Source organism: Bos indicus, chromosome 4 (genome assembly GCF_029378745.1).
Source record: "Bos indicus isolate NIAB-ARS_2022 breed Sahiwal x Tharparkar chromosome 4, NIAB-ARS_B.indTharparkar_mat_pri_1.0, whole genome shotgun sequence".
NCBI classification, from domain to species: Eukaryota; Metazoa; Chordata; class Mammalia; order Artiodactyla; family Bovidae; genus Bos; species Bos indicus.
Genome location: NC_091763.1, coordinates 99,796,820 through 99,811,084, shown reverse-complemented (window position 1 = coordinate 99,811,084; position 14,265 = coordinate 99,796,820). Strand labels below are relative to the sequence as shown.

Below are 14,265 nucleotides of genomic sequence, written 5' to 3'. Positions count from 1 at the left end.
ATATTCAATATAAAAGCTATTTATCCCCATTCTCTTATTCAAGGATCTTTATTAACCAGCACCTCTGCTGTTTCTACCAGTATAAGGCAAATCTCAAAATTAGCAAAAAGATTATTCTGAGGGCCCAGTCTGAACTAATAGGGATTACTAATATAAGTGAATGAAACATATGAATAAACAAAATATAAATTTCAAATTAGAGTAAATAAGAAAATTCACTAAAATATATTACAGAAAATAATTCCTAGTATATAACATCCATTTGAAAAGCTGATCCAACTTATGCCTTAATACGAAGTCAAAATATCTGTCCAAGTACAATACTGAGCAGGAATTACTGTACCCTTCCAATCTCATGACCATCACAAGCATCTCGACAGACCACTTCCATGAGGGCGGCACCATAGCTCTCGATGATGGCTATGTTTTCTCGCTGTAATTTACTAAACACATCTTCAGGGGCAGTCAGCCTTTCCCACATGGTTTTCTTGGCTAAAGGGTTACAAAAGAAGACATATAAAACACTCCAGCAAAAAAATAGCTTGCTAACTGAATAATTACACCTTATACATTTCCATTAATGCCTGCGCACAAAGGCCCATCAACCAATGAGTCTGGGCAGGTAAATTTCAAGAATACAATGCATTATTCCATGCATATACACTAAGATAACAATGGCATTAGGAAAAGGAGAAACTATCCTTAAAGAAATCAAAATGAATCAGAGGCTCCAGGAGAACCAATTCCTGTATTTATTCTGCTAATTGATCTGGTTTTATCTTTTATTGAGATCTATGAGAATTTGGCTACAAAGGATCAGCTACAAAGTAGACAAAGATCTGCTTCCAAAAAGCAGATATTTTATTCTTTTATACTTTTTAATTGAAATACTTACTAAAAAGGAAAATGTATACTCATTATGAAGACAACTTAAATTTAATTCAAGGTACAATGATAATTAAAGATAGTATTATAAACTTTACATAGATTTCTGAAAATCTTTTAGAAAAAAGTTTCATAAATATACTATATAAAGCAATATAGCTGAAACTAACTTATGATTTTCCCCAACTAGGATAATGGCATCAGTTTTCAAACTGAGGAAAAATTCTTAAGACAGGGTGCTCAGAATGGAGAATAAAACAAAGCAGACATAATCATGAAAAATAATGCCACAATGTGGTCTATATTTCACTATAAAGTCTGCAGCAGGCAAATCTTCAGAGTTTTAATATTTTTTCCCTAAAATATTTTCACCACTACTTTAGTTTTATTTTAGTCATATTTCATGTCCAATAGTGTCAAAGGAGGGTATGAGATTATAAATCTTCTCAATCATGTCACTTCCTTAGGTCATCTGGTCCCATCTACTTTTCTATTTCACCTCCTTCCATTCTCCACCTCCATACTACCACCACACTAGCCATTCTGTCCCTCAAACTCAGCACTTACTTCAGTCTCAGGATCTTTGCACCAACTGTTCTCTATATTCTTCCCTAGATTGTAGCTTGGCTACCCCAGCCTCTATTCAATATCACTTCCCCAAATACACCCAATACTCCCTCCTCCCCCATCCCCCACACAACATATCACAGTACTATTTTATTTTCTCCACAGTACTTATTTGCTAGATTTACTAAAATAACGTTATTTGAGGGGGGGATGGATTTCCATGCTTATTCCCTGTCTCCCCACATTGACCACATCAAACATAAGCTTATTAACAATGGGATTGTGTCTTGTCTACTTAGCACACAAGTAGAAGCTCAAATACTAATCATTGACTGATCGACAGATTAAAGGAAAGTTTAGAAACTCTGCTCCAGGGAGGCCACCAGATGCCCTCGGGGGGGAGTTCCATGGTGAAAGGGTTCTCAGGAGCCTAGTCTGAGGAGATACGGCTTCTCCTGTTCTACACACAGAACTGCCACAAAATTATGTGAGTTGAGAATTTGGGCAAGTCTGAAAGCCACCGCTTTACAGGTTTAATGCTTTTTAGCCATGAATTCCTTAGTTCAAACATTATGATTGAAATGAGGGTAAAGAGATGCTGGCATATCACTCTAGAGATTCTTCCTCAAAACCCCTGAGGAACCCATGCAAGAACCTTGGGGCCTCATAGTGAAATCTGAAAAACAAGGGATTACAGAAGATCAGTTAAGTATCAAGAAATATTTGATTTCAAACTGTGAACAGATCTCAGAGTTCCAATATTGACAGCACTACCTAGAAATAAGAAAAATCTAATTCTTTCTTTAAAACGGGTAACAGACTTGTGGTTGCCAAGGAGGAGGGACGGAGTGGGAATCTGAGATTAGTAGATGCCAACTATTATATATAGAATGGATAACAACAAGTCCTACTGTATAACCCAGAGAATTATATTCAATATCTTGTGATAAATCATAATGGAAAACAGTTTTTAAAAGAAGCCCTTTCTTTAAAATCTTCATTTTTTAAGAAGATAAATTAATTCATTAGAAGTCACCAAAATGATTTCTTCTACTCAATCTGTCCCTTCTTCCAACATACCATATAAATCACTGCCACACATACTTTCCTAAACTACGAACTTATCAAGTTACTCAAAAATGTTAAATGTCTATTGCTTCATTCTACTAGCTCTAACACTATAGTTTCATTTCCAAGGTCATTAATAATACGGTCCCATCATCTCAAATTGGCTTAATTTGCTATCAACCCTCTCCCCTGCTTATGGCCTGATTCTTTACTCCCTCCTAGTCTGGGCCTCACTGAAAAGCCCCCCATTTATTCTTATGTAAATGCAACCTGACCAGAAAAGTCCAGCAAAATCCTTCATTTCCTTTCTCCTTTTAAATCCTATAAAACTTGTAATTTATAATTGGGGTTGGCAAACTAAGGCTGGTGGGCGAAATGTGATCTCCCACCTGTTTTTGTAAATAAAATTTCAATGTAACATAGCATATGTCTCTGGCTGCTTTTGCACTATAATGGCAGAGTTAAGGAGTTGCAGCAGAGAGCACATGGCTTGCAAAGCCTAAAATTGTTACTATCTGGCCCTTTACAGAAAAAGTTTGCAGGCATCCACTCTATATCATCCAATTTAAAGCTTATTGTTAAGCCTTAAACTTATATATATAAGCACATATACTTAAACATATATATAAGCACATATACTGCCATTTCTACTAGGATATAAGATTTTATGAAAGCAAGAACCCAATTCATGCTTTCTGGAACAACTTAAAATAATAAACCACCAAATGATTACTAATTTTTGTTTGTATTGTGAAAACTAGAAATAAGCTAAGGGTCTAAAAATGGGTAGGGCATTTGCTAAATATCCATAAGTGGCAAAATCCATAGAGGCATTAAAATGTTATTAAACGAGAGGGGAAAAGCTCATAATATACTAAGTAGAAAGAAAAAGGAAGATACAAATAAATCAATACAAAAAGATAGTTGGCTATAACCAAAATGTCCTGATAGCTATCTTAGAAGGGTGGAGTGTGTGACTTTTCTCTTCCTTTCACTTATTAGTATGTGGCTATAACCAAAATGTCCTGATAGTTATCTTAGAAGGGTGGAGTGTGTGACTTTTCTCTTCCTTTCATTTATTAGTATGTCCTAAATTTCCTTCAATCAACATTTATTTTTAAATAAAAAAGAAAAGCTAGATGCTATTTTTTAAATACCTGATTATTTTCAGTCAGGTTCTAAGGTCCTAAGATCTGACTCAAGTTGTAAAACAAAAGGAGTGGTGAGAAATGTACATCTAAATTCACATCAAGCAAAAAGTTTGCACCTACTACACACCAGCTGTAGTTGGTATTTTTAAGTCACTTATTGGAGTTGGATTCAAGAGAACAGAGTCAACAACAGGTAAGATTCTCTATGAAATCCTTTCAGTCGCACCACTTCATGACCAAAATCACAGGTGTACTTAAACTATGATTCTAGATCATATTAACACCTAGACCATAAAAACTGAAAATCTCACAATACGATTCTCAAAACTTTAGTAACAGCAATAGATCATCTTTTCTAGTCTCCTTTAAAAAGATGACTGGATACTATAATTTCATAAACAAAGAACAAGAAAATTCTTATCAAAAGTCACAATAGCCCAAAAGAATTATGAGCAGAGCAGAAAATTCATCATTCTTACTATAATTTCTCATTCTTATTTACTGAATACTATCAACTTGTCAAAACTAAAGAAAAAGAAAAGCCAATTTAGAAGAAAATAGAACATATGAGAAAAACATAATAAAACTACTTAAAATTGCAACAATAATTTTAAAATAAAGAATTCAAACTGACATCTTCCATACAGCTCATCAATCAATTACAAATTAAAGTTGAATGATAAGCTCCTAGAGAATAAAAAGTTAAAAACGAATCTGGTTTAAAAGCAATAAAATCCATTTTACGGAAATTAGAACAAAACAGTCAAACAGGGCTAATCTCAGAAATTAAAGAGGATGCACCTCCACACTGAGGTGTTAACATAACTTTATAGGTTGGCTTTATCAACTTTTAGTGAAAACATTAATCTCATTAAAAATATGCTGAAAATATATATCTTTGTCATTATCAATCTATTTTTAAATGTGAAATGTTTTTACAATACTAGAGTTTAAGAAACAGTTCAATAAAGAAATCAAGAATATAATAATTGTGGTTCATATTAAACATTTAAGCTCTGGTCAGATTATCCACCTTTTGTTTCTAGTGGTCACTGGTAGAAAAGAGAGAAAATAAAAAGTGAAAAGAATAGAGAGAGATATTTATGACAATAATAGCTATCAGGAATTACATATGCAAAAGAAATGTCAGATTTCAACTACACTGTTCTTAATTAGGGAAACACATAAGATTCTCCAAATAATTTTGTCAAAAGACATATTCTTTGGTTTCTCCCCAGATACACAGCATTGCCAGCTCAAGGCGATAGGATCCACCCATAAGGATTTTCAAAAAATTAACTGTATGTTTAAGAGACATTTGAATTTCCTTTTCCTTAAACAGTCTGCTCATATCTTCTGCTCATTTTTCTGTTGGGTTATTGATTTGTAGATGCCCTTTACTTATTAGACTTCCCTGGTGGCTCAGACGGTAAAGTGTCTGTCTACAATGTGAGAGACCTGGGTTGGATCCCTGGGTTGGGAAGATTCCCTGGAGAAAGAAATTGCAACCCACTCCAGTACTTTTGCCTTGAAAATCCCATGGATGGAGGAGCTTGGTGCAGGCTACTATCCATGGGGTCGCAAAGAGTCGGGCACAACTGAGCGACTTCACTTCACTTATTAGAAATTAGTCACGCATGAAATAAGTTACAAATATACTGGTGACATTTTCTACCAAATTACAGTAAGGAAAAACTACAGATTACAAAAAGATAAAATAAAAAGATGAAGATGTGATGTTCCAAGGTCAGAAGAATTCTGTTACAAATTGAGAAAACTGAATTCTAATTCTCAGATGTCACATACAACCAAGTCACTTAACCTCTCTAAGTCAGATTCCTATTTTACCAAACAGGGAAAATGGCTGCCCAGTATTCAATATATATGGTTATGTAAAAATAAAGTAAAAGTGGTATGAAAAATTAAGTATGTAAACATTAAAATTCACTTTTGGTTTTAAAACAACAGAAGGTATGTACAGTGTCTTGCACAACAATATGTGCTCAGTAAGAGTTTTTAAATTTAGTATTTCTAATTTGAGAATTAAAAATACTAGTATCTAGAAAATACTTTGCTACCTAAAACAAGTCAAAATAAGCAGTAATTATGACTAAGAAAAAAACTAATTAAGGGATAAAACTGCTCCAAAAACAGATCATTTGAAAATTAAAAACAAAGGAGAATTTTCTTTTATGGTCACATTGCTTTTACCACATCTTGGTAATAACTTCTTATAAAGCATGTTATAAAGCTCCACCTAGTGGTTATGTGATGATTTTTGCCAATTCAACTAAATCCAATGCTAAAATTTTTGTAAATCAAGAGGAAAATGGGGGAGGTATGCTGGCAGATTATCGCTCTTAAAAAGCTCCTATTTGTTTAAAAACTTTCTCTGAAGTATTATTTTTAATGACCTAAAACTACTTTTGTGCATTATTTATGCCAGTAGGACATTCCCATAAATGCATGATCTGGCTATTACTACCTTCTAAGGATATTATACAAAAAATATAGCCAGTAAAGAATAATATGAGATAATCTGAGTCTTATACACAGAGTGTATAAGAATATAAGTGTTTTTAAGAATCTGTATATAAAACAAATACTTATGAAGGTTATAAGAAGGTGCCTACGACAAGTTCTTAAATATCAGTGTTAAGTCTGGCAGAGTATTAAATCTTTTGAACAGTTAAAAACATTTTCCAAACATGGCAATCAAAGAATATATATAATTACTCTTATTTTAAAATGCTAATTATATGGGAATTCTGTGGTGGTCTAGTGGTTAGGACTCCATGCTCTCACTGTGAAGGGCCCAGGTTCAACCCCTGGTCAGGGGACTAAGATGCCACAAGTGAACAGCATGGTCAAAAAAGAAAAAAATACACACACACACACACTCTAACTACAGTTTACAAAGCCTCTATCGTTATTTTAAATATGTAGACCTTCTGAGCAAGAAACTCAGCTCTGTGACATTTACTCAAGAAAACCTTCACATTAAGTACAAAAAGACTTATGTATACTATTGATGAGAGTTTAAACTGGTAGAAAGCCATTCGGTAGAATCTGTTGAAATAAAAAAATGCACATCCTCTTTCACATGCAAATTCCACTATAAAGTATCCTTCTTGAGAAATATATAGTCATATAAAAGAATATTTGATGCAGCATTTTTGTAATAGTAAAAAATTAGAAACAATTTAACTACTTATGAATGAGGCAAATGATTAAATGTTACTTCTATACTAAACTAAACTAAAGAGCCTCTTGATGAAAGTGAAAGAGGAGAGTGAAAAAGTTGGCTTAAAACTCAACATTCAGAAAACTAAGATCATGTCATCTGGTCCCACCACTTCATGGCAAATAGATGGGGAAACAGTGAGACTTTATTTTTTGGGGCTCCAAAATCACTGCAGATGGTGACTGCAGACATGAAATTAAAAGATGCTTGCTCCTTGAAAGAAAAAGCTATGACCAATCTAGATAGCATATGGTTTTTCCAGTAGTCATGTATGGATGTGACAGCTGGACTATAAAGAAAAGAATTGATGCTTTTGAACTGTGGTGTTGGAGAAGACTCTTGAGAGTCCCTTGGACTGTAAGGAGTTCCAACCAGTCCATCCTAAAGGAAACCAGTCCTGAATATTCATTGGAAGGACTGATGCTGAAGTTGAAAGTCCAGGTCTTTGGCCACCTGATGCGAAGAACTGACTCACAGGAAAAGACCCTGATGCTGGGAAAGATCGAAGGCGGGAGGAGAAGGGAGCAACAGAGGATGAGATGGTTGGATGGCATCACTGACTCAATGGACATGAGTTTGAGTAAACTCTGGGAGTTGGTGATGGACAAGGAGGCCTGGCGTGCTGCAGTCCATGTGGTCACAAAGACTTGGACACGACTGAGCGACTGAACTGCCTTGACTTCTATACTGCGGAATGACAGCTATTTTAAAAGACATGTACTGTTAATGGGACCAGAATGAGCAGGAGTTAGAAAATATGTAAGCTAAAGTAGTATTTGAAGGTTTGTGCTTACATTCCTTTTGTACTGTTTCCACTTTTTTCCTCTTTTTTAATGTGGCTGCCCCAGGTCTTAGCTGCGGCACACAGGCTCTTTAGCTGCAGCCACGTGGGCTCGAGTTCCCTGACCAGGCATCAAATCCGGGCGCCTATATTGGCAGTGCAGAGTCTTAGCCACTGGACCACCAGGGAAGTTCCTATTGCCACAATTCTACAAAACTAAACATTTTCCTTTGACTTTATAGTAAGTACTTCAATGACTCCGTAAAGACTCATTTATTATAGCTTTGCTTAGCCAAAAGGTCAAAAGGTGATTAAAAAAAAAAACATTTGAAGTAACCGATCTCTAAAAACAGAAAAGATTAGCGCTTACCCACTTCTAAGGTGTCTGGCTCATCCGGCCTCTGGGCAATCTGCAAGTAGTAAAGCAGGGAGCCATACAGGTGCGTCCGCACTCGCTGGAATCCACCGCCTAGGAAAATACAGCAGAGTAAAAATCTTGTTTCAAATTAAAGTTAAAACAAATACAGAAGTCGTAATTTGTAGAAAATTTAGACGAAAAAAGAAAAACCTGTCTTCAAAATGAAGTCTAACAGTTTCTTCAATATGATGTGAAGTGAAGAATCTCCAATAGAAGCAAACCCCACCAGTGGGTTCTCTGTGGGTGGAGGTGAGGTGAACGAGCTATCGAGACTGAAAGCACAATGGACCTCTCCAGGCCCCAAGACTAAGGGTTGCTTCTGCTCCGTGCGAACGGCTTGGCTCAGGTGAGCAGTCAGGGTGAACACAGCACCTGCTACCACAGGCATTAATTCCTGCGCTGCTTCATCATCCAGGATCTTAAAGCAGAAAGACAAACCACAGTGAGGGCCCTGCTTTCAGCTACAGTCATTAACATGTCTTACACATGCAGCTTCTCAACTACCAAAGAATTTAAAACTGCAATTGTACTATTCAAAGATAAAAGCTAATACATAGAAAGAAATTTAAATAGGATGCTGAGTAAAATGTTCTTAACCAGAAGGGAGCCCTAGCAGAATTCCCCAGAGGTTTTTAATGGAAATTAACATAATGGCCTCCCCACTAGAGCCTCCCATTTAATAGGTCTAGGGTAGGGATCTGTCATGTAGATTTTTAAAAAAGCTCCCTAGGGAATTCTGACACACACTCTGTTTGAGAGCCATTATTGTACAGTTACAATAAAACTTTCCTTAAGGAAAGTTTTAACACTGGCGTTGCACAACTCTATTGACTCCAAATCTAAAATGGAAAAAATGGTGGGGTAAACTATATATTTAAATGGGATCAAAGTTTGTTCAGCAGCATACAGTAATTTAGGAAACATCACCTTATCATGCACATCTTGTAAAAGATCACGAATAATCAGTTGGCGATCCTCTGCTTGAATGAGGTCCTGGGGACAGGCTGTCAGGATAATTTCTACCAGCTGCCTCCATGACTCCAGAGCATGCCGTTTTGCATGAAGACACTGCAACAATTTGTTTCTTCCTACAACGTACTGGAGTATGGTGCTAATTTCCTACAGCCGCAGAAATTGAATTGCAAGGTTAACACTAAGACAAAGTCTTACCAATAGACTGCTATTTTTAACCCTGTCAGTTAATCTGAAAACATTTACAGTATCCTCTGGAAACCTTCCCATGCCTGCTAGACAGCAGATTAACTTTTTATGTTACACTGGTGGCCAGAATATTATTATTTTTCATAAAAAATAATAAAGCTCTGTGTGCATGTGTGTATGTTTAAGATAGGTGGCAGAGGTGATGTGGGTGGAAATGAGTTTTTCACCCCATCTTCTTTCTTCTTTCAACTGTCTATTATACTTACTCTGTAACACTGGTGCTGCTGCTGCTAAGTCGCTTCAGTCGTGTCCAACTCTGTGTGACCCCGTAGACGGCAGCCCACCAGGCTCCCCCGTCCCTGGGACTCTCCAGGCAAGAACACTGGAGTGGGTTGCCATTTCCTTCTCCAATGCATGAAAGTGAAAAGTGCAAGTGAAGTTGCTCAGTCGTGTCTGACTTGTAGCGACCCCATGGACTGCAGCCTACCAGGCTCCTCCGTCCATGGGATTTTCCAGGCAAGAGTACTGGAGTGGGGTGCCATTGCCTTCTCTGACTCTGTAACACTAGAGTTCCCTAAAACCCAAGTTCGATAGCACGTTTCCTCGATGTGTCTTCTATTTCTTTGCCTCTGGCTTTGGCCTAGCCAGCTGTGTTTCCACATAACTGGATCTCTGACCCCTTAGCTCTCCATTTGTGATGACAAGTGACTCTTCCCTCACTGACTGGGAACAAGTAAAATCTATTACACAATATGAAAAGGTTGTAAATCCTCAACTAGCTTAGCAGAAAAGATATGATTTTTATTCTGGCCTCCAGACATTAACTTCAGTTCAGCTTTTAACATTACAAAGTCAAAAGTGAAAGACTCCATTTCTATCAGATCCACTTCACAATTGTAAAAAGCATATCAGAACTCTCAAAGAGGCAGGATCCAATCATGCCTGTGAAATGATTAGAAAAGTCTGCTTAATTTGCATGTAAAACACATATTAGAATATCTTGGGTCATGCTGGCTCAGTGTGACGAACTCCACTGTGTATCTGTGTATATGAATAGAGCAAAATGTGAATGCTTTTAACAATAATAAAATGGCAATGACGGGTGACTTTTAATTTTTAAATAGTTTCCTAATAATGAATTAGAAGTCAGTTCACTGTTTTGTCATCTAATTGGCGATTTAAGTAGCTTAAGGAGTTAAAAGGTGTCAGCAGGGCTTACATCCATCAGGAGAGGTCTCTGTCCTATGGCTGCCATACCCTGAAGGGCGTTCACTTCGGCCACAAGAACTCTGTGAAGAAGCTACATAATTGAGAGAAGGGAGAAAAATAAGATCATTCCCGACATTGGTACAACAATAACCTAGCAGTTACTTTAAACTGCCCTAGAGGGGAAAGTTTCAGATAACTTTATATATAATTTAACTGTGGTACCGTCCAATTTCTGTCAAAAACAGGAGGGATCCCTCACATTCCAGAAAGTAGTACCAAAGAGTCTCTGTGGCAGGAAAGTTGGTCCAAATGCACAGGATATCTTCTTCCTACTAGTCAAGTCATTACCACCTACCTGGTAGAGAGTTAAATAATTAAAACCACCCCAGAGTGACAGCTGGGTGGCATGACTACTAACACAAAGGAGACAGGAAACCTGACAAAGAGATAAAATTAGTGTGGCCTATTCAGTTTTCTTTCCTTGCTGCTTGAAAACTGTAAACCACTGTCTAATAAACCAACACCTCTATAAGAAAAAAAAAAAGTTATTTTTTCCTAATGACTCCAAGACTGAACCACTTGATACTGCACACACTCTAAAGCAATGCTCACCTTGACATTGCAGACTGTCTGTCCCCGTAAATTCTTGTGTTCACAGTTAGCAATGACTTGTTCAATCTGGGCCCGATCAAAGAAATCCAACTGCAAAGGCTCAGGGATCTCCTGACTGAAGTCAATGGAGTCGAGAATATTGAGAATTTTGCGACGTACTAGAAATAATGAAAAGTCGTTTTATTTTAGCTGGGACATTGAAGAGAAAAGCAAACCACAGTACTCCGTTCACTCTCAAAGACAGTACTATATCTATGTTCAGAAAGGGCCTCAGTCTGGAAATTGAAGATTGTATTGAAATCTAAATTGGATTTTATTTCTAACACATTCATTTGCAAAAATGTTTTTCCCATGCTATCATCTTGCTATAAAAAGTTTTTTTTGTTGACAAATAATTTTTACATAGCTTTTCAACATCAGTTCAGAATTTGCAGATACAGGCATTAATTACCTCCTGAAATTTTAATCAATTTAATATATACATATCTAGCTTCCCTTGTAGCTCAGTCGGTAAAGAATTTGCCTGCAGTGCAGGAGACCCGGGTTCGATCCCTGGGTTGGGAAGATCCCCTGGAAAAGGAAATGGCAACCCACTCCAGTATCCTTGCCTGGAAAATCTCAAGGACAGAGGAGCCTGGTGGGCTGCAGTCCATGGGGTCACAAAGAGTTGGGCACGACTGAGCGACTAACATTTACTTACTCACTTACAAATTTATTACAAATCGAAAGAGCTTCACCTTTTGTAGAAGTGTCAAAGTGCAGGAACCCAGAGACAGATCTATTTTCATCTTCCATGCCTCCTTCCCCATCTGTTGGAGCATCAGTAATAAAAGATCAGAAAAAGAACACATTCATAAAATTTATTTGGAAATAACAAATATCAGGTTATTTTATTTCTATGTCATTGTTTCTAGGTCAAAGAGCCCCTTGCAAATGGATAATTAAAATGCAAAGATGATGAGAATTTATCAACAGCATTCATCTAATTCTTTCTGTTTCTATCAGATCCACTTCACAATTGTAAAAAGCATAATCAGAATTCTCAAAGAGGCAGGATCAATCATGCCTGTGAGATGATTAGAAAAGTTTGTGCTTAATTTGCATGTAAAACACACATCAGAATATCTTGGGTCAGGCTGGCTCAGTGTGACGAACTCCACTGTGTATCTGTGTATATGAATAGAGCAAAATGTGAATGCTTTTAACAATAATAAAATGGCAATGACAGGTGACTTTTAATTTTGTGTTCTGAAGGGAAAAAATTCTAAAGGCAGAAAGAACACGTTTGGCCTACAATCACAGACTAACCATAAGATTCAGATTTGCACTTGGGTTCACAAAGACCAGTCAGCAGCACGACAATACAAATGCCAACATGCACATGTTCACCTGAGTAGGGCTTCACTGGCATGTCATCCAGCAGGAGGTGCAGGAGCCTCTGGGTGTGTGAGCGCTGGCGATTCAAAGAAGTCACCCTTAGTTCTATTGAGGCAGTCTTCATCAGCCATGACATCTGGTTCAGCATAGATATTTCATATTCTGGAATTTAAATATATATGTTTAGTTTCCCAGTATATGACACAAAATCAGAACAGACATAGTCTGTAACTTGTCAGTATTTTCCCATGTAACATTGTCAATGATTTATGAAACTATGCACCATAATAATTTGTCACTCTGTAAAATTAAAAAAGAAAAAAACAGATGCCAAGAGAAAAAATAAGCCAGTGTATGTCTATGAAAGGTAAGCAAAAGCAACTGAAGAACAAAAGAGAATCAAGTTTCTGTTGCCAGAATAACTTCATACAGATCTAGAGAATTCTGGATCTATCATAGTTTGACATTAATAGAGAATTTAATACTTAAAAAGATAATCCAAGTACTTCTCAACTATTTATCTTGGCAAAAAAAGACTACCATAAAATTTGATTTTTATTTCAGAAAAAAATACATCGGGATAAAACTAAAATAAATACATAATTTGCATAATTTTAAAATGCATAATTTTCTGCTATCTTGAGATTATCAACACCATTTTGGTCTAACATATAGTTAGGGTTGGGAATCACTTATACAATAAAAGTTTTTGAATCCGATGTTATTGTAATATGCCTGGCTTTGAAGTCCTAAATTATGAGTTTTATAAACATACAACGCTACTACTACTGCTAATAATAATTATAAGCAAAGCTACATCAATATTTACAAAGTAGATAGCAAGATAGGCAAGACAGGAACTCTTTTTTCCAATTAGGAATGAAAAAGGGTTTCTTAAAAATCTTGTTATAAACAATATATTGGGGTTAAAAATAACATATACTGATTATGAAAATGAAGTCAAACTCTTCTGCCATTAGGTAATTCCCAAGTCTCTCACACCATACCCTAAGAAGTAAAGCAGGGGCTTCCCTAGTGACCCGGTGGTAAAGAATCCTGCTGCCAATGCAGGAGACACGGGTTCCATCCCTGATCTGGGAAGATCCCACATGCTGACGAGCAACAACACTTGGTGCCATAGCTACTGAGCCTGTGCTCTAGAGCCCTGGAGCTGCAACTACCGAAGTCCTGGCACCCTAAAGCCCTTGTTCCACAACAAGAGGAGCCACCTAGTGAGAAGGCCCACTCACCACAGCTAGAGAGAAAAGCCCTGCAGCAGTGAAGACTCAGCACAGTCAAAAATAAATAGAAGCTTTCTAAAAAATCCTTAAAAAGCAAATCAGAGTTGACAATTACTAGTAATGGCAACTTATGAAATCTGTGAGCCTAGAGGTCCTAAAACATAAAGATGATACAAAAAAACTTTTAAAAAACCTCAATAAAACGATTACTGGCTAGATATAATATGAATGAAGAAAATTGTTATAAATTGATCAAAAAGAAAATTACATAAAATAGAATCCTATAAAACACAGGAAGCCTGGGTAACTGTGTGACCAGGTCAATAAACTAAAGGTATAGTTTCTATCATAATTAGCTTCCTATTTTTCATTTAAAGACCTGATCATACACAAGAAAACAAAAGTAAAACACAGATTTTTACAAAACAATTTCACTCAAAAAAAATTCCAAATTTCTGAAATCTTATGTAGATATTTTCTTAAACACAATTTTAAAATTTTGATAGTAAAAATTCCATCCTTAACAGGCTATTTGAAAATAATTTTATGCT

At 36.4% G+C, this 14,265-nt stretch overlaps 1 protein-coding gene across 2 annotated transcripts in view; it reads right to left on the bottom strand.

Annotated features, from left to right (window-relative positions):
• NUP205 (nucleoporin 205) overlaps positions 1-14,265 on the bottom strand; it is an 80,232-nt gene that overhangs the window by 19,649 nt on the left and 46,318 nt on the right. For both annotated transcript variants that reach the window (XR_011566319.1, XM_019959142.2), the window contains exons 24-31: positions 12,486-12,635; positions 11,834-11,905; positions 11,097-11,254; positions 10,495-10,575; positions 9,042-9,233; positions 8,265-8,532; positions 8,067-8,165; positions 344-492 (exon numbers count right to left, since the gene is read on the bottom strand). Coding sequence is in view for 1 of the 2 variants with exons in the window: in XM_019959142.2 (XP_019814701.2) it covers positions 344-492; positions 8,067-8,165; positions 8,265-8,532; positions 9,042-9,233; positions 10,495-10,575; positions 11,097-11,254; positions 11,834-11,905; positions 12,486-12,635 (1,169 nt within the window). In the remaining variant the exon portion in view is untranslated. The remainder of the gene's footprint in view (positions 1-343; positions 493-8,066; positions 8,166-8,264; positions 8,533-9,041; positions 9,234-10,494; positions 10,576-11,096; positions 11,255-11,833; positions 11,906-12,485; positions 12,636-14,265) is intronic.